This window comes from Gambusia affinis, linkage group LG22 (genome assembly GCF_019740435.1).
Source record: "Gambusia affinis linkage group LG22, SWU_Gaff_1.0, whole genome shotgun sequence".
In the NCBI taxonomy this organism is placed as follows: domain Eukaryota; kingdom Metazoa; phylum Chordata; class Actinopteri; order Cyprinodontiformes; family Poeciliidae; genus Gambusia; species Gambusia affinis.
In genome coordinates this window covers 21,888,812-21,914,141 of record NC_057889.1, presented here as the reverse complement: position 1 = coordinate 21,914,141, position 25,330 = coordinate 21,888,812, and the positions used below count along the sequence as shown (strand labels likewise).

General features: G+C 38.3%; 2 protein-coding genes across 2 annotated transcripts; both read left to right on the top strand.

Annotated features, from left to right (window-relative positions):
• Nucleotides 1–1,875: 1,875 nt before the first annotated feature.
• pcare2 (photoreceptor cilium actin regulator 2) lies at nucleotides 1,876–6,388 on the top strand. Its single transcript, XM_044105672.1, has 2 exons — nucleotides 1,876–3,904; nucleotides 6,305–6,388. The coding sequence occupies exons 1-2, from the start codon at nucleotides 1,917–1,919 to the stop codon at nucleotides 6,363–6,365; spliced, it is 2,049 nt and encodes a 682-aa protein (XP_043961607.1). The 5' UTR covers nucleotides 1,876–1,916; the 3' UTR covers nucleotides 6,366–6,388.
• Nucleotides 6,389–10,544: 4,156 nt separating this feature from the next.
• frk (fyn-related Src family tyrosine kinase) lies at nucleotides 10,545–24,509 on the top strand. The gene is made up of 8 exons (XM_044105667.1): nucleotides 10,545–11,161; nucleotides 18,055–18,176; nucleotides 19,570–19,733; nucleotides 19,812–19,980; nucleotides 20,255–20,413; nucleotides 21,345–21,526; nucleotides 21,713–21,878; nucleotides 21,987–24,509. Exons 1-8 carry the CDS (start codon nucleotides 10,767–10,769, stop codon nucleotides 22,193–22,195), a joined length of 1,566 nt encoding a protein of 521 aa, XP_043961602.1. The 5' UTR covers nucleotides 10,545–10,766; the 3' UTR covers nucleotides 22,196–24,509.
• Nucleotides 24,510–25,330: the final 821 nt, after the last annotated feature.

The window sequence follows — 25,330 nt, the reverse complement described above, 5'->3', positions numbered from 1 at the left end:
ATCTGATACTTGAAATCTTAACAGGAATAAACAGGAAGCCGTAGACGTAATGGCCTAAAACAAACAAAACGAAAGCAACATGTTGACCATCCACTGGACCGAACAGTTAGCCAATAAGTGAGTTTCTCTTCGTCGCCTTAATCTAAATGCTTTGATATTTTCATCAGATCGCTTCAGGCTTTGTGCTGCAGCTGTTTTCTTTGCGGATGAACACCATACATTTGTTCAATACATGTTTTCTTGTATCATGAGTTACATTTTGCTCCAACCAACAAATCGTAGAACTGGTCCAATGTTAGTCTAAATGTAATTATTTCAATTCTAATGAAATTTCAATATTAGAATGATCCTGCCCTGGAATGATGCTGAAAAACTAATCCATGTATTGGTTACTATGAGGCTGCCTGACTCTTTACCATCAGGAAGTCCACAGAATGCAGTTAGAAGCCTTCAGCTAATCCAAAACGCTACAGCAAGAGTTCTGATGAAACTCCTTATGCATTACACCACCCAACCCACCCTACCCCACCCAGCCTTCCACTGCAGTGGGAATAAGGGGAGAGCACCAAACAGACTAGGACCACCTCTGCCAGCAGGCAAGGTGGTTGAAGTGTTTTGTAGTGATCTTGGCAAAGATTTTCATGGAAAATGTTAAGATTTTAGTGCTGTACTTAAATATGTCCCTTTCTTTTGTAAAAGATGCACAATCAGGCAAATCTGATTAGAGTTGTGTGGTAATAAAGTAAATGACAAGAAATTTCAAGATGACAGACAATAAGATCTGTTGAAAACTTGCTTCTTGGTGCAAATGATTATGAAACAAAACACAGATAAGACAGATATCTCAATACTACATGCGTATTGTTGGGCATTTTTCAGGTCTTAAATGGCCATTATCTGAAATGGGTTCAGCAGGCTGTAAACTTGACCAGCAGGCCAGTAGATGAAGCTAAAAACACACTGACAACCTGACTCTGATTAACCTGATGAGCTTAAAGTCTTAGAGATAAATGCCCTGGTGTATGTGTGTGTATGTCCGTACGTACCTGGGTGCTAATGCACTTACTGTGGCCATCTGTGCAACCAGCACCCACCTGCACAATCTGACTTATCTTCTGCACGTCTTTGTAAACACTGCTAGTCGTTTCCTTCAGTATCCTGTCTGTCACCGTTACAGTGCAGTTTGCAACTGGATTTTGAGAGGAAACCATAAAACAGATAAAAGAAACTTTCTGTATGACTGGAATCAAAAAGGCGATACTGGATCAAATCTTTTTCTTCTTCATTGCAGAGACTTTCCTTCCTGCTCCTGCATAACACTTTTGCTTTTGAAAATGGGCTGTTCACCATCTAAAGGAAAGTTATTTTCAAAGCCACATCAACTTGATGTTCAGAATGCCCTGGTCTCTAAAGAATTACAGGAGGTTGCGGATAGTGGACCTGCACTGGATGAAGACACCTGTTTACAACCTCAAAACAAGGAAGAGGAACTGCCACTACTTTCTGACGAATGCTGCACAAAAGAAACTTCAGTGACTCCTCTGGACCCTGATCCAATACTTCCTGAAAATGAAATAGATTCTGAGGCAACAAAGGTAAATGAAATGCCTCAGGAAATAATTGGAAATGTCATGGAAATGCCTAGGAATCCGAAGGTGGAGACCCGAAAGAAAAACATGAAGAAGAGATCCACAGAAAGGCAGAGAAAGTCTTCTTTAGTCCAAACAAAGACCGGTTTGCCACCACATGTGCTGAGAGCTCACCAGGCTGCTTACAATTTCCTGAACCAAAATATCTCCAAATATGAAATTCTTCTGGGGCTTCTGGACCAGGCTACCCAGACACAACTGTCTCTCCAAACACCGATGTCTGCTTTGGCGTTGTACTTTGAGGAAATCAACCAGGCACTAGAGGAGATGGCTGAAGAGGGGGAGCTGATGCTCAAGGAACATGGAGACAGCATGAGTTTACCTTCTGGGATATTTGGTCAAGCAGTATGCTCGGCTAAACCTATGAATAATTTTGATCCATCACCAGATCTTTTGCATCAATTACTTCAGGATTCATCAGAAAAAATCAGGCAAGTTAAAACCTCAGTGAAGACTCTGAGTGATACCACACTAGAGGAGGGAATAGATTATTTCTCTTCCTTCTCTAAACTGTATACTGAGAAGCTTCAGGCTAAGCAGGCTGCAGAGTTTAGGTTGGCTCAAGTACTTGCAAGGGTTGAGACAGTGGCTTTTAGGAAGTCCAACCCAGAAGATTCTGCACTGCACAGTGAGGACAGTGGTATTGGTGGAGAGAATGAGAGTTTGACAGGATCTGAAAGGAACCATGGCCACCGTGGGAGCGCTGGATCAGGAAGTTGTGGGTCTGAAGTTAACATTCGGGGTATATATCAAAATTACTCAGCTGGTTTTGTTAGTAATACTCGAAATAACGAAGAGGAGGAGGAGGAGGAAGAGGACGAGGAGCAGCATGCAGAAAAATATCAAGATGATGAAATTGATCAGTTTGAGAGGAAGAGATCAAACTCTTCTCCACCAGATCCCTGTCACACTCTTTGTTACATATATGAAAACTCCATGAAAGATCAGCAGCCTGCCTTCAAACAACTTTTCAATGCTGAACTCTCTGAAATAACAGAGCAACAAAACAGTCAGATGGAATTAGATGAAAAAATTAATATGATTTCTGAAATGCAAGGATTAAATGACTTTGTAAAGCCGCAGTGCAATTTGTATCAAATTGGACATCGGCGACATTCTTTGGATGGATCAGCTGGTGAACACAAAAACCAAGACAGAGCCAATCGACTACCTGGTTCTTTATCTTCACCATCAAATAAACCACTAAAGTGCTATTCAGTCAGAAGGCTCATAAATACATTTAGCCAAGGGGTTGATGGGAGACCTGGACAGAGTCTTTCACATACTGCAACCCACATCATGAGGCCCAATAAAAGTTGTATTCTTCTAGAGTCTAGAATAGCTAATAAGACAGGAGGTGACATCGTCTCTGGCAACAACAGCAGCAGCTCTCCAGATGGCAGGGATGACCTAGATATGGATAATCTACCACCGCCACCCCTGGAGGTTCTAATGGACAATTCCTTTCGACGCATTGAAGACCAACTACAAAATGAAAAGCTACATGAAGATCCAGTTCTGACTCTTCCGTTAATACACCAGACCACTGGGATTTCCCAGCGAAGGAAGATAGTTATGCAGAATGTGGAAGTTCTGCCAAACAAAGCAAAGTTGAAACTGGAAACAGATCTGTCTGAACAAACTGAGAAAGCGAAAAGAATCTACAAACAAGCAAGAAAGATTATCCATTTGCGCAATGCAGGAGAATCCACCGACATGAAAAATGTTCAAATTCCAGTCTCAGGAGATTTATTATCCCTTCAAGCTGCAAGACGTGAAGGGAATGAGTTACCCTCCTGCAGTCTGCCCGTCATAGCACCACCTGTTTCAAGAGTGCGCTTGCCACCATCATGTCCTTCTGTGCACCACACCATTCCACGTCCCCCTGCCTTCAGACAGCATCCCAACTCTGGATCCTCTTCTCGCCCAAATTCTCCAAGAAAACTTACACGCGCAAATGATAACAGCACAGAACAGATCATTCCTCATATGTCCTTTCATGATGCCCGCTCAGTCTTCTGTCAAAATGAGTTGAAAACTTCCCAACCCTGCCTGCCCTTTGGAAGTTCTGTTCTCCCCAGAAAATGGGGGGAAGTCTCTCGAGGCAGGTCATCCACAAGAGAAAGAGAGAATTCAACCCGTCGCACACAGTCAGAACAGAGGCCTGGAATGACTTCCTATTCAGACTTGGAAACAGATGCCCATTTGACATCCCAGCAAACCAAGGAAGATGAACCTGTTGCAGAAAAAAACAGGTAAATTGAACCCTTGAGCTAGGTTTATACTTAACACATTGAACTGGGCGTTCTGTGGTGGAATTAGCAGGTCTTTGTCACAGGATCTCGAGTCCCTGGTGGGGGTGTAGGGATGTAAAAGTTCAGAGATGTATATTGGTGTCTGTCCATGCAGAGCTCGCCAAGTTAAAAGCAATATCTCAATATCCACTTAATAATGAGGCAGGAGCCAATGAAGTTACATTAGAGGTGAAGGTACATGACAAAATATCCATTTGTTTAAAATAAAACTAAAATAGTCAATTTTTCATGTACAGCTCATATTTACTTACACTGACTAAAAAAACATGTACAATTATTTTTAATCATTGTCTCAAGTTTATTGGAATTAACAAAATAATTTCCATTTGTTATATCCCAGTGATATAATATTAGAGATTTTTGTTTGTAACTTTCTTCAAATTCAGAAGTTTACGTACATTTGGTCAGTATCAGAGATAACTGTCTTTTAAAATATATGAATTGGGTTATGCCTTTTGGGTTTCCTTCTGATACACAAAGCAAAAACTGACACATTTGAGTAAATTGGAGTCATACCTGTGGATGTGTTTTAAGACCACACCTGAAACACACTGTTTCTTGTTTGACATGACAGGAAAGTCAAAATAAATCAACTAGGATATCAGGAAGAGAATTGTGCAGCTGCATGTCTGGTTCATCCTTGGGAACAATTGACTGATGCTTGAAGTTGCCATCATCCACTCAAATCATTTTATGCAAGGATTAAACTATTATGCTTGCTCCTGAAGGAGCTCAAGAAGATGCTCCTTCTAGAGCATCAGAATGCTCAAGAAGACGGGTTCTTCTGCAAGAGATGAACGGGTTCTGGTCCAAATCTAACCCCAGAGCTGAAGCTGAAGCTGGTCAGACAGAGTCATTATCCACAGTCAATCTGTCCTGTACTGACATGGGCTGAAAGGAACAAACACTCACTTCAAAAGAAACATACAATGTCAGACTGCAGCTCACAGATGTCCAATGGGACAAGTATCTTTATTTTTGGAGACATGTCCTGTAGTCTGATGAAACTAAAGTTGAACTGTTTGGGCATAATGACTATTGCTATATTTGGAGGGATAACAGACATGGTTCTACCATCCAAACTGTGCAGGAGGAACTCATAAAATTGATGTCATCAAGAAGAAAGAACATTATGTAGAAATAATGAAGCAATACTGTATTTAAAGATATCACCCAGGAAGTAAAAGCTTGGGGACAGATTGGTCTTCCAAATGGACAATGATGCTAAGCATGCAGCCGAACTGAAGATAAGGGGGCTAAAGGACAACAAGGTCAAGGTTTTGATTAGGCCATCACAAAGCCTTGATGTTAATGGAGAAGATGTGGGAAGATTTGAAAAGGCGTGTGAGAGTGAGGCTGCCTACATACCTGACTCAGTTCCACCAGTTCTGTCAGGAGGACGGAGACAAAACGCCACCAGATACTGTGAGAAACTTGTGGAATGAAACTCAAATGGTTTGACCCGATGATAGAGGTTAAAAAAAATTCTGATACTGGCCATATGTATGTAAACTTTTGAATTCAAGGACAGTTACAAAAAAGATCTCTAAAAAATTTTCTCACTAAGTTGGTAATCCTATGTAACCTAAAACAAGAAACGTTTGGTCTAATTTAACTTCCAACTGTGAGAAAAAATTGCATGAGTGTCTTTATTCGGTGTATGGCAAGTTATTTGTTATTAACCCATTTAATTTATGCTAAGTTAATAAATAGTCTCCTGAGTCCAATCATTTACTTTCAATGTTTGAGTTGACAGTGAAGAATGGGATTATTTCCACCAAATCCAACCCCTTGTGGCTTTTTTGATGGCTTTTTTTTGGTCTTTTATCTGCAATAAAAGACCAAATCTTGGCCTCTGAAGCCTCATTCAACATTGCCAAGAAATAGGAAGTGAACTAAACAAAATGTGTAAAACAAGTGAAATATTCCTAAAGTCAAATGTGGCTTGTACTTCAAATTATTTTTAAGTACATTTATTTTCATGTTCTTTAATGATATTGAAACAGATGTTGAATTCTGCTTCAGTGAGACATTTTACCTGACTCAACCCACCTATGTGGTGTTTTGCATAATAATGTTTTTATATTTATTAAGTTATGAACTCATTTTATTAATACCGTGTTTTAAAAAAGAAATCTGTCATAGTTTTTATATTTGGAACAAAATAACACTGCCTACAATAATACTACTAAATCACCTCCAGCCTGAACAACACTGGGCTTAATCCAGATTGGATTAGATTTGTAACTCCACTCCACAGTTGATGTCAGTTTCTAAACTTGTTGCCCTACATGACTCGCTGCAGTAAAACTCACCTCCCCTCTCTGTCACTCCCTGTAGTCTAGACAACTCTCTGAAGACAGAGGAAAAGTCCGAGGGGGATCCAGCTGCTGAAAACTGATTCTGGTTGGGGTTGAACAAATCCACAGAGGAAGATGGAAAAGATTTATTACAAACACCTGAAATGTTTTTGTTGTTTGCTTTAATTGTGAATTATTTTCTTGTAGCCCTGATCTTAGATCAGAGAACATATCTTATAATTTAAGTAAGTTTTTATGTCCTTGAACTCATATTTTTAAAGAACTTTAAATTATAATTAATTTTAGTTTGCATACATACTTAAATATTTTGCAAAATGCAACATCAATTCTAAAGTTTTAAATATGTTCCTAGTCTATAGTTAAAAACTGAGGAGGCCTAAAACGTTGTAAATCATTATACAAGTTTCTTGTTTTTAACTTGTCATTTTTTTCTGATTTTATGAAGCACTTTGGTTGAAATATTGGTCGAGTAAATCCCTATGGAAATAAATACTTTATTGATGCAAGTTTGTTAAAAGATTGTAGATGGTGATGGTTATGGGCAGGAAGGGTCTCCTGTGGTGGTCTGTCTCACAGCATTTCTGAGAGTCTCTGACTGAAGATGTTCTGTGTTTGTATTTTATTTTGCACCAAAGAGCCTAATCTTCATCAACAAATATTTTCTTGTCCATTTTTCTATACAACTTCACTGCTGCGTCTCCAGTTCAGTCGGTTGTCCAGCTGAAGATCAAGATGTCTAAACTCATCCAACACCTTCAGCTCTCCTGACATGGAAATGATGTTTGATAATTTTTTGTTTCTGTTGGAATCTACAATAATCTTTTATCTGTTCAAATTTGGTGTACCATCTATGGATATGATAAAAACAATATCAGAGATAATGTGTTAATTTAAATAAATGACCTAATAATTATATGCAGTCTTTGTTTTCTGTATGCATTAAAATTTATTGTCTGTGTCATTCTGCTCTGTTTGTCTAGTTGAAATAGAGAAACAAAATGAACCAATGGTACATGACAATATTGTAAAAAAATATTTTTCTATGTTTTTTAGTTGCAGCTGTTCGTTGAAGTTATGGTGTACTCATACTAAATTACCTGCAGACAACACATATGAGAGAGCAACTTTGTCATAGAACCTGAAGGTAACCTCATGGGGCAGATATTTTGTTAGAACACCATTTAATAATCTATGGCTAAACAAAATAAAACTGAACTTCTGTTGAGACCAAACATTAAGGTGTCCGTTTTATCTCAGAGAGAAACCTAGTCTCCCAGAAGAGCAGCTACTGGGAGATGCTTTCTTCAGCATCTCAGATGGCTAAAACCAAAGTCAGGTATTAGATTTTTTACACTAGAACATGTCAAATCATTGTTACAGCAAGGTGTAGAAAATATTCTAAGCGAAAGAAGAAGAAATGTATAGTTTTAAGAAACTTATGTCTGGATTATATGTTCAATTTATTTAATATTTAAGCACTTTGGAGTGCTGAGAAAGGTTTTAGACAAGAATGCGTATAATTGTTGCAGTGAAAGAGTTTGGGAATATGGCAAACACATTCAGATTTGCTTAATAAATAATCTGTATAAATATTTGTTTGTACTGTTATAACAAGCTTTAGTTGAAGACTGTGAAACTTATTTTTTAGTCGTTTTATCCAACTAAATGAACTACTTTTCTGTGGCCATGAAACTGCACTGATGTAATATCACATTTTAGCCACACGGTGGTGCCAGCGCGCCTCCTTTAGCCTCTCCTTTGATTTCCCGAGATCATTAGAGTAAATAAATAGAGTGTTAAAAGGCATGTTTGTCCAGCGTCATTTTCGCGGCTGGGTAAATTCCTAAAACTTGTACTCAAGTAAGAATGGTGCTATTTAAAAGTATTTTGTACTCAAGTGGGCTAGAGTAAAAAAAGAAGAGCAAAGTAAAGAGTACCTCTAATAAAATTACTCAAATAAGAGTAAAAAAATCATTTGGTAAAAAGGCTACTCTAATATGGAGTAACGGATCAATTTGTCATGTTATATTTAAAAATTGTCTCAGCAGATGGATGTAACGGGGATTGTTGTTCTTTCATAGACAAAATTGAAAATAATTCACATAACATAATTACAGAATAAAGTCAGACAACTGAAACCTTTTTCAAAATCAATTTCTTTCATTATAAAACTTGTGACACTAAAACTTACATTAGGCAATGTGTTTATATGTTGAAATAGGCTAAATAACATCCAATAACAACGCTCACAGTAATCCCTTGACTGTGAGCCAAAGGGCTCAGCAGATAGAAAACAACAATAGAAAAACAAAGCTTGTGTACAAACAGGATGTCTCACTTTAACAAAAGCTCCAGGTGTGTGTTTGTACCGGTCCAGTTGTGGTTAAGGTAAACTTGTTCTTTGTTTAGTAAAGTAAAAGTAGTGATAATATTACACAAGTAAAATCAAAAAAGTTTAGTGTAGTAACACTACGACTAAAAGTCCAATCTGTCCAAGACACTGCTTAAGTAAATGAAACTGAGTGGATGTAAAAAATAAAAAATAAATAAATAAATTTTAGATCTTTATTTACTAATATTAAGCACCTTGGATGGAGCAGCTTGTCAACAAATAAGCAATTTATTTTGGGGGCTCAATTAAGTTATTCTATTCTATTCTATTCTATTCTATTCTATTCTATTCTATTCTATTCTATTCTATTCTATTCTATTCTATTCTATTCTATTCTATACTTTTGCTGACAGAAATGGACCAGAATTCTGTTCACTTTAACTGTGCTATAAAACAGATCCTGAATTGTTCAGTTTATATCTGTCACTTATCAGCAATTTGATCAAAGTCCAGACCAGGTTTTGTGTTGTCACTGAATCTGATTTCAGTTTCAGACAAATTCATCTTAGCTGCTTGTCTCATTATTTCTAACATGTTGCATATCTCATAGGCTGGAGTTTGGTGGAGAAATAAAGCATATCTCCTTTTGGGTTCTCCATTTACAAAGATGTAAAGAGCTAAACTGGATCCTCGTCTCAGTTCCTCTGGAAGAAGGCAGATGAGGGAAATGATTTCCTGGGACGGGACTCGGCTGTGACATCTTTTGTGATTTAAACAGAACATGTCCACAGGGAGCTCTGTAGAAAACCTGAACACAATCTGTGACCAACAAACAAACCTCTAAAGAAAGAACAAAAAGATTAGAAAGAAGCCAAACTGCACTCCACAGTTCTTAACCAATCCTCGGGTGATGACATGACATCAGGGCCAAATGTTTCCCAGTGCTGGGTCACTGGTTTCAATGGTGTGACTAAAAACTGAATATCATTCTTGATCTCTGTCCAAGAGCTGCATATCTGACTGGTTTGTATAAAGCTCAATATACTACTGGATCAGAGTTTCACATTAATTCCCCCAACTCTGTCCACCATAAAGTGATGTTCAAACTAAAATGCTGCCATTTCAAAAATTGCACTCATATCATTCTGTTTGAATATCATGAGCAAATGTGTAATTTGGGATTTCCTTTCTAGATCCAGGAGATTTCCTGGTTTTTCCTCATAGCTTCCTGGCAGTTATTTAAAAACATCACATAAAAGTGCTAAAAAAACACAGTAAGTGTTGGATTGATGCATTGGGTCATCAGTTGGTGTTCATGTTTGGGTCTTAATGTCTGATGTAGAACATTACTGCAACTGATGGATGAATGGACGGACATTTATGCAATTCTTTGCACATCATAGATGCGACAAAAACTTATTTGAAATCTGAAAAAGCAAACTGTATGCAGAAAGAGCCCAGTCCAAAGCAACAGTTACCAACTGGACCTCCATACAGTACCAGCAGTTACTTTAGTGAGGTACCTGGAACTTCCTGACATGAGAAGCAGCACAGTGGTGGAAATATCTTGTAGTACAAAGCAAGACAACAAGAAGAAAGTAGAAAATACAATTTACCGGTACTTTATTTAAACACATCAGAATCAGCCTTGTGGGAAACTAGTGAACCTGGGAAGTTCAGAATACTTGAATATGATCCAGTTTATTAAAAATCAAATGAAACCTGGAATAGTTATAATAATAAGACATGACGTCAATGTTTAATAAGACCACAGACAAAACGGCTTCAAATAAATGGATGGTTGCCAGTTTTATTTTTAGGAGGCTGACAGGTTTTACAGGTTGTTGGACCTCTTGCGTTTTCCTCAGTGACATGCTGGGGCCTTGACGTCAGCGTGACAGGGGCCACTCCTCATTCCTCAGCAGGTGGAGGTGATTTCCTCCACCTGAACCGAGAAGCAGCTCAACAACCAGGAAGCTTCACAGCTTCAGCTGCAGTCGCTCCACTCAGACCTGCTTGTTCCGCTGCGGTCAAAGATCGCCGCTGTCTGGCAGTGGCGTTATTAACATCGCTGTGTTTTATGGCATAATGAGGGCAGCAGGAGAGCTTTAACAAAGTGAGAGGCTGTGATTGAAGAGCAGAAAGCATCATGGGGACCCAGGCGAAGAACTCTTCGCTCTGGGACAGAGTTGTTTCGTGCTGCTGTTGCTGCTGTAACTCTTGCAAGAAGGAGCAGGAGGAGAAACCTGACCAGAACGAGACGATCACAGTTTTGAAGAACCCAATGACCAGGGGTCCTGAAGATCCCCCTGAAAACAGACCTTTACCTTCACCTCCAAAGTTGGAGCGCTACATCGCTCTGTTTGATTACTCGGCCCGTACCGCGAACGACCTGACCTTTAACACCGGGGATTTCCTGGAGGTCCTGGACACCAGCGCCGGGGAGTGGTGGATCGCCAGAGCCGTGACCGGAATCTCAATCGACAAAAAGGGATACATCCCGGCCAACTACGTGGCCCCTGTGGAGAGCATTGATGCTGAACCGTGAGTGTTCTCTCTGTACAGTAAGCAGTTATGGTTCCTCAGTGGTTACTTCTGAGTTTCTGAACTGGTGAAGAGTGAGAAGAAGCCTAGGTTGTTGTCCCTCACCCCTAAAACCTGGATCTTCAAAGCTAATGTAAATTATGTTAGTTTTTATAAACAGCAGAGCAACAGGAAAGTCACTATCTGGGTTTATTGAGCTGAGATAATAACTAATCTCCAATAAATGTTTTTATTTTATTGTAGAGTCGCAGCAACTATCAGGATATGTAACAATTTGTCTGAAACTGAAATCAGCCAAGATTGTTAGATACATGGAAGGAGATTTTACTTCCTGGAATATCAAAGCACATTGTGTTTTCCAGGGCTTGCTGAAAGTTGTACCTGGCCCTGAGCAAAACTTTATTTAGGGGCCCATTTCCAGTTGCTCCCATTCTGATTGAATAGACAGAGGATTTTAGTACATGTGAAAATTAAAAAATTTATATTATTAGTGAATATTTCAAAGACTAATAGTGGCACCCATAAACTGTAGATGAATTACAGGATGTGATTAGGTTAAATTTAACAGTTGGTGATGTATGCTAAATGAAAAGCTGAACAAACATATGAGCAAAGTGGAAACCATTTGACTGGTTTTAGTCATTTGGTTTCAGTTTTGATCATGTGCCGGAGACATTTTAAAAAGTAATAAAAGAAAATTTATTGCAGTTTGTAATTCATTACCATCGGCTTTTAATCACAAAGCATATATTGACAAATTGAGCTACATTCTCAACTCAAAAATGCTTTTTGTCGATAAATTATTTGATAAATAGACATGTGCGCAACAACAAAACCATGTATTTAAATGCTATTTAAAACAACCGTAATATTGGTGCAAAGTGCTGTTCTATCCATTCAGCTCTCAGGTGTTTCAGGAACCTCCAGATGGTTCCTTTAATCATGTTGTTGTTTGTGGAACAAAGCAGGAAGTTTTGATTTCCTGGTTATCTGTTCAAACCAAGAGCCAAACAGGGTCTTACCAGAAACAAAACAGGGAATTAATTGCCTTACAATTTTTAATGCATTTAGAGTCTGTGCAATTATTTATTCAAAATTAACTCGTTAAAGTCCCAACCCACATAAATGATGATGATGATGATGATGATAATTTATTTCAGACAAACATATCACCAACAAACATAATAATAATAATAAAGACTTTCATGTTTCTAAGTGTAAATACAATACCTTACTCAAATTTACATACTCAAATACATGTAAATACACCACTTATTCAGTAACTGTAAGTCTGAAATGAAGTATGATGAAGTTTAACTTGTATAATTAAACCCTTTTCCATTCATTAATTCATAGCATAAGTAGTCTTCCTGTTTCTAGTATCCTTTCTAAAATAATAATAATAACTATGTTTTTCTGAACTGAGAGAACTGAGAGAACTAAAACATGCAGGATGCCGGCCTTCCAGGACCGACTTTGGGTACCCCTGATCTAATGGTTCATTAGCTGGTCGAACCGCTGGTTTAGCTGTGACCAGCACATAGACTTTTGAATCATAAGGCCATGCTAAGTATTAAACTCTCCTCCAGGGGCTTGTTCTGATCTGTAGAACCGTAAGTCTAAGTTGTTTTTTAGACTTACGGTGGCCCAGAAGGGTCAACAAATGCAAAAGCCTCAGCGCAATAGCAAAAAGGGGGGGTGGGAAGTGTAAACACAGGACAATACTGCATCATTTAATACATCGGGTGAGCCTCAGTCAGAGAGGTGATTGTGGCTCCAGAGCTGCAGAACCCTGATCTAACAGATCTGTGATCCTGCCTCAGCTAAACTGAAGCTAAAAGAGAAACACCTTAATTATTAATTCACTGTTGAAGTAAATATGTGAAGGTAAAAAAAAAGAAAATGGTCTAAGGAACCAGTTACAGTTTCTGTGTTAGCACATATTACTATAAGAAACTGTGGGCCTACTCCACAGTTCTGATCTGTAGAACTGGTTCTGTGATCTGGTTCTACAGATCAGAACCAGCTCTAGTCTAGAACCGCCCATGAGCCACCATATAGACTTCCTTCTAACGAATAAAATATATAGAAAAAGGTCTAGTTTTAGGTTGTGGTTTTTAAGGTATGATCTAACTTCCCTGTTAACAATAAGTCATGAAGTAATTTATTAAAATGACTCAGGAAATATGGTGACATTCACACAAAGTTAAAAACTTTGTGTAACCTGTTAATTAAGGACAGGATACAGGAAGTAGGAAGTGATAATAGTTCTAAAATATTAATTTTCTCAATATATTAAGTGGAAATCAGTGACTTTCATTTATGCCATATATTGTGGAAACTCCTAAGTTTTATTTCTGTCATGCAACACCTGTATAAGCCTATAAAATGTGATTGAGGGCCACATATCTCTTTTCTTTATGTGGGGCATATGTTTGACTCCGGTTTGCCTTGAACAGAGTTGATCATTATCCCAGACCAGGAAGTTTTGATTTCCTGGTTATCTGTTCATACCAAGAGCCAAACACGCAAGAAGAACAACAGCGCATTAAAACCACTTTCCTGATAGTTCCTGGACATTGCACTCTCCAGTTACACAGTACACAACTTGGCTTGAGAACAACTGTAATTTACTGTAGATGGTGTTTAATTCAGGTTTCAGTTCAAAGGCTATTTGTGTGACGCTGTGTGATAAGAATCTGACTGCAGAGTGGGAAATCTGCAGTCAGAAAGATGACTGGAAGTCTAGCAAAGACGAGGGTTACACTGATTGTTTGTTACCCAACTGTCAGCTGGTTTATCCTGACGTCGTCACAAGAATAAAATCAGTTTCTTTATTCATGCCAGGCCATAGCTTTGCTCAGCACCAAACTTGATTTACAGGCTGAAAAAAAAAATGTTCCATGACTAAGAGACACTGAGGTATGCAACCATTGTGCTGTTTAGCACTGACTCATGGAATGCTGATGACTAGTCAGCCTTTCTGCTTTTCAGTCAGGCAGAAAGTTATGCCTTACCTGCTGTGGTGATGAAATCTCCAACCACATTGATACTCTGATCAGTTCATTTTGTTCCTGAGAGGCTTGTGCTAATTTATCAGGTTAAAGTTTTGGACATGTAGCTGTAGGAGCAGCAGGCTGGCTGCTTCTGCCCAGGGCTTCAATGGGTTCCAGTGAATGCATCATCACACCACTATATGTACTGTAGCATAGTTCATGTTGCAAGTTTTTATTTAAAGTTGGACATCAGCCATCATCTAAATAACCTGAGATTAGATTGCCAACCAAAACATCATACTGACACCTTTAGTCATTACAATGGATGTTGCTCATCTTAGCAGTGTGAACAGTTGTCGATGCCTCATGGACAATAAAGTTTATTTTAGCTCTAAAATATTATATTTTATTCATCCCAAAGAAAAGATATGTTATCATCATCATCCAAGTATTTTCAAAGAGTTGTTGTGGATGGTGACAATGTGGGAAGGATCCAGCCTTTAGCAGTCAGTCTGGCAACAAACTGAAGGCTGCTGTGTATGACAGTCTCATGACATGCTAATGGATCATGTATTATTTTGAGATGCTATTCAGGATCTCCTCAAAAATGCTGATTAGCATTTTTGGCTAATTAAAAATTGTCCATTACTTTTGGACAGCATCACTACTGTCCAAACGTAAAAGCCACAACCCTTTCAGCTGCACAGCATCCAAAGCCAGAGGGAATAACTGTCCAAACACAGAGGAGCTCAACCCTCAGGTCAGTCTGATGTGGATCTGCTCTGAACTCCTGATTGGACTTTGTTTTTACATTCCCCTGGAGGCAGCAGTTATCTTTCTTGATTTGACATGTTTTTCTTTCACCATTTTTTCTTCCACTCAATCTTCCACCAAAATGTTTCAATCCAAAATCTATGAAACGCCAACATCTTTAGAAGTCCTCTGTAGCTGCTTCACCTGAAGGGCTCCAGAGTCTGAAAGGCAGTTGGTGAGCCACAAGTTTCCCCACTTAGCCTCTAACATGACCATTACTCAAGATTTACGCATCAAAAATATTTGACTGAATTTGCAGAGTATATATATATATATATATATATACACATATATATATACACATATATATATATATATATATATATATATATATATATATATATATATATATACATATATATATATATGTGTATATATATATGTTTATATTAGTGGTTTATATTAGTCACCTATAAACCATAATCACCATCACTAACTTTATGATCTGACAACATGATTCATGTCACATTGTGTCATGAATCTTAAGGAGTTTTACTTTTTGAATGCAAAATAATCAAGTTGTTGAACTTTTTTCAATGCTTTCAAATTCTTTGAAACTCACCTCTAGATGAAGGATTGAAGTACATTTTTTTACCAGCATGTTTGCAGCAAAGTTCTCACTGTTACTGAAGCAAAGAACAGCAAATTATCAAGAGAGTACAAGTTTTAGATGATTGATCAGAACCTAATGCATGTTCTTGCTCTATTCTGCGACTACAATCATCTGTAAATTAGTCCCAAGAATTAGTGTGAAGTGTGTGTGTGTGTGTGTATATATATATATATATATATATATATGTATGTTTTCTGCATGTTCACTGATATGGACCGGTTTTCAGTTTTAGTTTTCCACTGATGAACAGAACATGGTGTGCAATCTGTGGCTGTTCTGGAGAAACAGAAATCTTAGACGTGGTTAATATTCGTCAACATAGTTCACGTTTATAAAGTGAAAAGGCAATTTTAAAGAACACTTCACTGAAAAAACAACTTCAATTCCAACTGTCCAGCTGTCAAAGGAGATGTCTCCATTCTGGTTCTTCCAGAAGTTTCTTCCTATTAGGAGCGTTATTTCTCTCTACTGTTGCCTCAGGCTTGCTTGAGGGAAAAAAAGATCCCTCCGTCTATTTTCAATACTTAATCCTCATGGACTCTCTGCTGTCAGGTGGCATTCGGACTGTAGACAGACACACAGGACAGATGTATATTTATGCCTGAAGTGAACTTAGCTACTTTTTGGTTTGTAGAAGGATCAAAGGAATGGAGTCCCTTAAACAGTTTATGTAGGGTTGATGTCAGGAGGCTCGGCAGCCTTTGATTTGTCGCCAAAAGCTGCAACAGATACCCCAAACTTAAAATACACATTTATCCTGTTTGGGTGATTCATTGGTGCAAAGCTTTATTTTTTTTTTAATAGCTTCTGCTGGATTATTTCTCTGCTGCTGACTCAGTTCACAGGCAGCTGGTCAAAGCCAGAAAGATAAGAGTCTTGAGATTGTTTCAAGAAGTATGTCATAACCGATTTTAAAAATGGTTTGATTCTTCCTGTAGATATAAGAGGTCTTATTCATCCGATGGGAGGGAGATGAATGTTGGACTTTTTTTTTTTTTCAACTTGGTCTGTACATTTCATGCAGGATGTTTGACTGAGGAATCCAGATCTGCCGGTTGGTGACAGAGTAAGAATGTCTCTTCATCCTGCTTCAAAAAGGCGAAGCCAGTTTATTTACAGAGCCTTGTTTATGGCCGGAGCTTTTCAGAAAAACACAACAAGGGAAATAAAGCACATAAAAAAAAAAAAAAAATCTCATTTAAAAATGCAAATCATTGCATAAAAATCTAAATATAGATTAATTAAAACACAAGATTGAAATGTGTCTGTACTTTATTGATGACCTGTAGTAAGGAGTCATGTTTGCAGTCCTGATTGACTAACTGTTTAAGGACTGAACAGTTAAATGTTGTCTTCTTACTGGGTTAGCTGGTCTCTAAAGATCTGAGGCTCTATCGTTTATACTTGCAGCTCTGGATTGTATGTAGAACCAGGACCAGTGAGAGTCCATTAGACTATCATCACAGCGTAACGCTGCAAACAGAACCAGGAAGCAGCAGAGAACGACTCACTTCAACAGCAACATAAATCAAACATAAATTATTCTAATTGAAGCTGTTTATCTTTTGTTCTTAAGCTATCGTTTATTAAAAAATATCTTTTGCGCGAGACCTCATCAGGGTGGTGGTGACCCGTTCTGAGATGGTTTATCTCAGAACAAAACAGACTTTCTGAACAAAACTGTCTGAGTCTCATGGTAGAAAATGTTTTCAGAAATCATTAATCATATTTATTTTTCAAAATATTTCAACAGATCACTGTTGCAATAGACATGTGACTTCAAATCACATTTATTTGCAATAAATACTTGTATCAGATTATAGTTCAAACCATGTGAGGTTACTGTTGAGTCTTAAGGGAAGCAGAAATCAGAAATATACTACAACTTTCTGCAGCTGGTCTCAAAGTCTTGTCCATCAAACCTCTCACAATCTGCTTCATCATCAGGATTACTGCTGTCACCTCAGAAGCTGGAACCATGACAGCAGCAGCTGCTGTAATTTATTGTGTCTGTAAAACTCTTATCTACCATATTTACAGTACAGTGTAAAACATGCAAATGTCAGAGGTCACAATGATGCTCGATATTGGATACAAATCTTCATCACATGAGCACCTTGTTCTTCCTGTCAGACACGCATCTCCACTTGGCTCAAAAGTCTTCACTGACACTGACAATGCAGCATACGTAAAGGAAAAAAATGTGTGCACACTTTAGTTTGTGATATTTTGTAATTCTCCATAATCTGAGCCAGTTGGATCATGTTAAATAAAAGTGGCCTGAGAATGGAGCCTTCAGGAAGATGTGCTTTGTTGGCTCAGATTTATAACTACGAAAATGCACAAATCCCTGCTTTAAGATCTGGATGAAATAACACATTTAATAAGGATAAATAAGAATTTAAAATTAAGTTAGAATTGGAAGAAGGGTCTCCTAACAATAACCATGCTTCTAATTGTGCTGCTTCTAGATGGTATTTCCCAGACACCAAGCGACTGGATGCAGAGAAGTTGCTGCAGGCTGGAGGGAACCAGGAAGGAGCATTCCTCGTTAGAAACTCTGAAAGTCTGAAAGGAGAGTACTCCCTCTCAGGTAAGCAAATAACATTTTTTTTCTTTAAGCATTTGTTTATTTTATCTATTTATATATTGATTGTTGGCACACATGCACAAAACCATAGAAGAAGAATCCAGCATTATTTGGGTTTTCCTTTTGTACTCCATACAGAACAATAACCAGAATGAAATGCTGGCTGACGTCTCTCTGATGCTGATGCAGACAATTTATTTATTTTATTTTATTAATTTATTTTATAACTATATAAGGCCACATTAAGTGGTAAATGTCCATTTTAAATGGTAAATATCCTGCACTACATTCACGCGCTGATGGTGGCAACCTACTGGATAACAGATCAGCTGACAGAAGTGACCGCTGCCACCAGGCCCTCTGTACACGACAGAGATGTCTGAGCGTTGAACCAGCAACCCACTGGTCGGCACAATCATCATCAGTGTTGCTCACTGTATGAGCTACTGTCAGCAGTGTGAATCAAGCGGCATTCTGACGGGATATTGTGTTGCAGTATTGGTGCCATAATTAAGACTACAGTTAACCCCGTGGTGGCTACTGCCTTACTGCAGAGGGTTACATCCACGCCAAAGCCGACTACTGATCTGATTAATGATGGGCCAGCACCAATAACTGAGTAGGAGCTGTGATATTTTACTGAAGTTGGCTTCCAATTGTGGTTTCCATTCAGCAAATAATGGAAATGTGATTCCGCTTTGAGCATCTTTAGTCTGCTCTACTTTAAAAACTTCAATACTTATCAAATGTTGACTAATTTATTCCACATTAAACAAATATTTAAAACCTAGTTTTTGATTTGCGAAAACTTAAAAGTATTTTTTTTAAATAACATCCTTTAAGTAGGTGTGTAATCTATATATTTTTTATATAATATTGTGATATTAAATGTCATGATTCCCTGTAAGTGAAACATCATAATTAATGGAGCGTTCAAACATTTATCTCTGTGTAATTAATTAGTGTTTCATTTCTGGGTTTCACAGTAATTTTTACATTTTGAGTGGGTCTGTATTCTTTGCTTCTTTTTTTTTTTTTTTTTTTTTTTTACCATAGCAACCATGATGGAACAACATTCAAGGGAAAATATTTGAGCTTTTCCAAATCAGTTCAATACAGTCTTAGAACTCCAAATCAGTTCTAAGACAGTACTTTAACTGGACCATAAATGTGCTTTGCTTCCACATTTGATTCACAATTTTTACATTTGTTTTACGACATTGATATTTTTTTGATTTAAGTTACCTGTCTTTTATTATTGCTCGATCACATAAATGCTGTGGTGTGTTTTAGGTTCAAACACGCAGTGTGGCTAGTAGGGGACTGATTACATTTAATATAACTCAGTTTCTCTTTTGGAAGTGATTAAAGTGATTTCATATTCTTTTTTTTTTAGTTTTGCACCAAGGGAGAGTGAAACATTACAAGCTCCAGAAACTGGATAATGGCCACTACTATGTGTCAAAGACCAAATCCTTCCCAACGCTGAAGGAGTTGGTGGAGTATTACTCCAGACAGAGTGATGGGCTGTGTGTGCTTCTGGGCGAGCCATGCAGGAAGGTAAACTACAGCATGGAGGAGCGTAGACACTGATCCCTGATGTTTAGTTTGTCATTACTAACTGTCCTGTTGGTGCAGATGGAGGCTCCACAGACCTACGGTCTGTCCTACAACACGGTGGATCAGTGGGAGATTCCTCGCAACTCTGTCAAATTGATGGACAAGCTGGGCGCTGGACAGTTTGGAGAAGTTTATAAGGGGATGTGGAATGAAACCACGGAGGTCGCTGTGAAGACCCTCAAACCTGGTGATTTTTTTTCCCACTATTCTGTAATTGTACAAAGTAGGGACACATGCATAAGGAACATTTTGGCCAATTTCCAATTTCAATATCCACATTTATTATTGATGTTGTGGCCAATAACCAATATTTACTGATATTAAATGTGTTGTATACAACATTGAGACCTTACTACTGACATTGCTTCTCAACTTCTGTTAAACGCTTCCAAGTCCTGCACTGCATCACTGTCACATGACCAAACGAAAAGACCCAAAAACCCAGAACTTGTGTCTTTCAGGCACGATGGACCCTGAAGATTTCCTGGCAGAGGCTCAGCTCATGAAAAGACTCCGGCACCCCAAGCTGATCCAGCTCTATGCTGTGTGTACCATGGAGGAACCCATCTACATCATCACTGAGCTGATGAAGCATGGCAGCCTGCTGGATTACCTTCGAAGTATGTCAGCCACACTTTCCACTTCAAATACAGTGACCAAATAGTTTTAAAAAACATAGTGGGTATATAGAGCAAACTGAACGGATTGAAAAATATAACCAAAACTAAATACAAAGTTATCTACTCGACACTGAGAGACCAAAAACAACTTCTCTGCACTCCTAGACATACAACTAGATAAACCTACAGGGTTCAAATGTGGATTTTGCATTTTTATTTTTAATTAGATAGATAAAAATCTAAAATACAAACTGCTCAAGACATTACTTGTATGCAGTTTATCAGTGACATATTAATTGTTTCACAAGAAGCAGCACTGAAGCTGTAAGAGGATAAAAGTTCCTTTTACTTTAATCTTCCAACCTGCTTTGAAACAATGATACTGTTGAGGCATGTGGGAGATTCCTGAGATAGAAGAGCAGGTTGAAAGCCTGAGTCAACTCTTTCCAAGTTCTCTCTGTAAAATGAAGACAAACCTGAACAGTTTCATCAGGTGCACTGAGCCTTCCTGGAATGTTGGGTCCATTTGGTATGTGGAAATACTCATCAGACACATTGAAACGCCTACTTAGTGCATTGAAGTTCATGTTCGATGTTTTTTATATTTTTATATATATATATATATATATATATATATATATATATATATATATATATATATATATATATATATATATATATATATATATATATGTATAAATGTTTCAACAACCCTGCGACAGACTGGCGACCTGTCCAGGGTGTACCCCACCTCTCGCCCAGAACGTTAGCTGGGGATAGGCACCAACAACCCTCCTGACCCCATTAGGGACAAAGGGTGAATAGAAAATGGATGGATGGATGGATGTTTCAACAACCAACTGAGTAGACTGATCCATAAAACAACTTATTGTTACTGATTTTTTTCTACTTATTTCTACATTGACAACAGAAGATAAAGGGAACACTCTGGGTGTCCAGGACCAAATTGAAATGGCAGCTCAGATTGCGTCTGGCATGGCTTACCTGGAGCAGCAGAACTACATCCACAGAGACCTCGCTGCCAGGAACGTCCTGGTGGGAGAGAATAACATCTGCAAAGTGGCAGACTTCGGCCTGGCCAGGGTTTTTATGGTAGGTTTAAAGTCAGATTCTCCTGGAAACGAGCCTTAGTTTTTGTGTATTTGTAATTTCTTCCCAATTTTGGTGGTGGGGGAAAAAAACAACAAAAAAACAGAACCAAGTTCAATACTTCTGGCAAAGGAACAAATCTCAAGGGCTTTTTAATTGTTTGTTTTATTTTCTTTTGTTCAATTGTAGAAAGAAAGTGAGAGTGTGTATGAGGCCAGGGACGGGGGCAAGTTTCCTGTGAAGTGGACTGCTCCAGAGGCCATCCATAACAACAGGTTCTCCATCAAATCAGATGTCTGGTCCTTTGGGATCTTGCTGTATGAGATCATGACATTTGGCCAGATGCCTTACCCAAGTAAGATCCAGAAATCTTCTATAAAGACTTCCAACCATTCCACCAGCAGTAGTTTCCTGTTGGGCCAGAACTTATGTTCCCTCTTGGGTTTTTATTATTTTTCTGCAGCCATGACAAACATTCAGGTGGTCCAGTGGGTTTCTAGAGGCAACAGGCTGGCCTGCCCCCCCAGATGCCCGAAGCCAATGCACCTCCTCATGTTGGACTGTTGGAACGATAAGGAACTCGACCGGCCCACGTTTGAGACGCTGCAGTGGCAGCTGGAGGATTACTTTGACATGGATTTGAACTCCTACGATGACAGCTACCACTATTAGAGCAAAAAAACAAACAGAAAAACTTGTTTGACTTTTAATGAAGGATTTAAAAAAAACAAAAGACTAATTCATAATCACTCGATTCAGCAACGATTCAGTCAAATCCCTCCTAATCAGCTCAGTTAAAGGATTTAATTACCAAGCAGAGACGCTGCATTTTCATGTGGCCAGTGTATCTGTTGAGCCTGATTCACACTCGACTGGGAGAGGCGCCGTTTACAATGACTATCCATCCATCTCGCTCAGCCAGTCCTGCTGGTTTCATCCATTCCTCTCATTCTGTCTTCCTGCTGAACTGAAGCCAGACGGAGGTCACCTGGGATGAGCACCTGAAAGCTCTTTCTTTTAAGTCTTGTTTAATGATCTTTTAACATACAGTATGCTTTAACTTGAACCAAAACAATAATCTATATTTAATGTTTATGTCAGCTAGACGTCCTCATGTTGCTTTCTTGAGAATCTGAGAATTGTAGATTATTTCCATCCCTGGCAGCTTTGTTAAAGCTCCCATTTGTGTGCTTTCACACCGTCTCCCTGCATCATAATAACTTGTCAAACACTCAGGAGTTTCAGACTAGACTCTTTTTGTCGTGTGGAGTCTCGGGCTGCTCTTAGATCTGTTGGAGGACGGGATTCCTGGTTTCTTCTCTGAACAAGTAGACCCGGTTCAACATCACAGCCTGATGTTTTTAATATTCTAAGAAATTCCTGTTAGTTATATATTGTAACCACTGAAGTGTTTATAGAATTTAGCTGATTTTTAACTTATCCTTATGCCCAACATAATTAAAACAAATTTTATTTATGATGACGTGGTTGGCTTGTTGTTGTGGATTTATCTGAAGTGATTGTTAAACAATGGCATTTATCAGTCGCTGCATTGAAATGTCTCATAGAATCGGACCAATAATTTGGCCAGAAATCTGAATCAATTTCCAGAAAGCTGGAGAGAAAAGGACTGGGGCACAAAGGGAACTAAAACAATGAATACCTTTTTTTCATTACAATTTTTTAACACATTTTCTCACAAACTCTATTCTGTTCTATTACATGGTCAAGATGTCAGGGGATTCAGAACCACTGAATATTGTGGAGTGACCAGCTGAAGAATTTTTGCGTTCACTTTTTTTTGCTTCTGAGACAGTTATCTTGGGTAACCATGGCAACAAGACATTATTTTTACAAATAGGAACACCTGATTAGGTTCTTAAAAGCTCAAATAATACCTGAACTATTATCCCAAACCTCAGAGAAGTTGAACAGGAAGCTGCTGAGAGAGGCAGAAGTTCAAACCGTCTCGTCCATCCATCATAACGGATAGATGGACCACATCTCTGAATCCAACATCTTTCCAACCATGCAACCAGATAGACTTAAAGATTATCAGAACTGATGATGTCATCCAGTAAATGTTACTGTAAAATATCATTTCTGCTGCTGGGAAACTCAGCTGTTACCATGACAGTAACAAGGCTGTAGTACAATGATTTTCAGTTAGAGGCTTCCTCAGATTGGTTGCAACGCTAACTATTAGAAATCTTTGACAATGATTGAATATTGTGGTGTTCCAGACAAAGAAATAATTGAACCACTGGATTAATATTGTTAGACACTTTTGGTCTGATTATGCTACTTTGTGTTGGAGGCTGTTTGGTTGTAAAATCTGAAGGCAAAGGAAACATAACAATTCACTGTTGTTGGCGCTCTTGCTGTGCACAAGAGAGGTGAGCTGAACCTGTGAAGAAGAGGTTTTGCCCTTTCAAAAATAAAATGTTGCCATGTGCTACTTCCAGTTATCTGCTTGAACATTATTTTATTTGACCTAGTGTATCATAGACAACAAATAGGACTTATGAGGATGAACCTGACCTATTTTTATTTGGGGTAAATTGGCTAATGATTGATTTTCCCATGATGCAGGGTGTTTGAGGTGTTGCCTTCATCCACAGTGGTCCCTCCTGTCTATTCACATGAGTCAAATTATCAGAAGCCATGACCTCATCATCTGGGCTTTCCACATTGTTTAGTCATTAGTGTATATAAACTTTTGATCTGGAACAAAGTTGTAATATCTGATTTTTTTCATTCAGTCTTTAGCAAATGAAAATAATGTTTGTCATACAAACTGAATTGAAAGCAATTCAGTCTGACTTCATATCCATGAGACATTTTGAATGCAGTGTATGTAAATATTTGGTTTACATTGTTGGACTCGTCTGTGACTAATGAGTCGTCATAAGGCAGTTATTTATTCCATTTTCAACATAATATTTCTAAATACAGAATAAAACGATCAACTGGAGGTAATGGTCAACCTGTATTGATGTAATTTCACTATGTGGCCACACAGTGGAGCTATAATACTCCGCCTTTCACACTTGCCAATAAAAGGGATTTAAGGGATTTAATAGGGAGGAGAGAGCAGGTCAACCCTAAATATCGGCACATCTTTAAATCTGAAACGGCATCAAGGACCAGAGTGTTTTTAGAACTGTTGACATTCCCACAAAGCAACGTCAGTGTCAACATATGAAAACCGCAGTTGGGAGAAAGCAAGCTGAGATGGAGCACTGATGAAAGAAAACATTTTATCCAGAATGGGAAGTTTACAGGTTTAGCCTTTCCAAGGTCCAAGCTGACCCAAGACCCCAGAGAGAGTTTGGAAAATAAGTTATTTATAACAGCCCTTAAAGCTTCTCACTGAAATCAATTCTGCTGAATGTGAGGTGCACAGAATAACACTGCATGCAGGCAGTAAATGTATAATACAATTTTAAGTTTTCTTGTTTTGTTGTGCTAAAAACTGTAGACCTGCCAGAGCTGAGTCTGAATTATAACTAATGGTGGTTACTGCAGGGTTTGTAATTGGTTAATCACGTTTTAATTAAAGTATTTGACAAAATAAGCAACATTTTCAATTCAGAAACCATTTATTGCTGCTAATTATAAAATTATTAAATAAATAGACATATGAACTCAAGAACAAAGATATTTACTGGTGCAAAGTGTCATTCCAGCCATTCAGTTTTCATCTTTCAGCCCTGATCATTCGTAGAACTTATTAAGAGAAATGGACAGTGGACTCTGGCGTTAGCAATGGGGACGTCTGCAACATGTTTAGTTTTGAGATGCTAT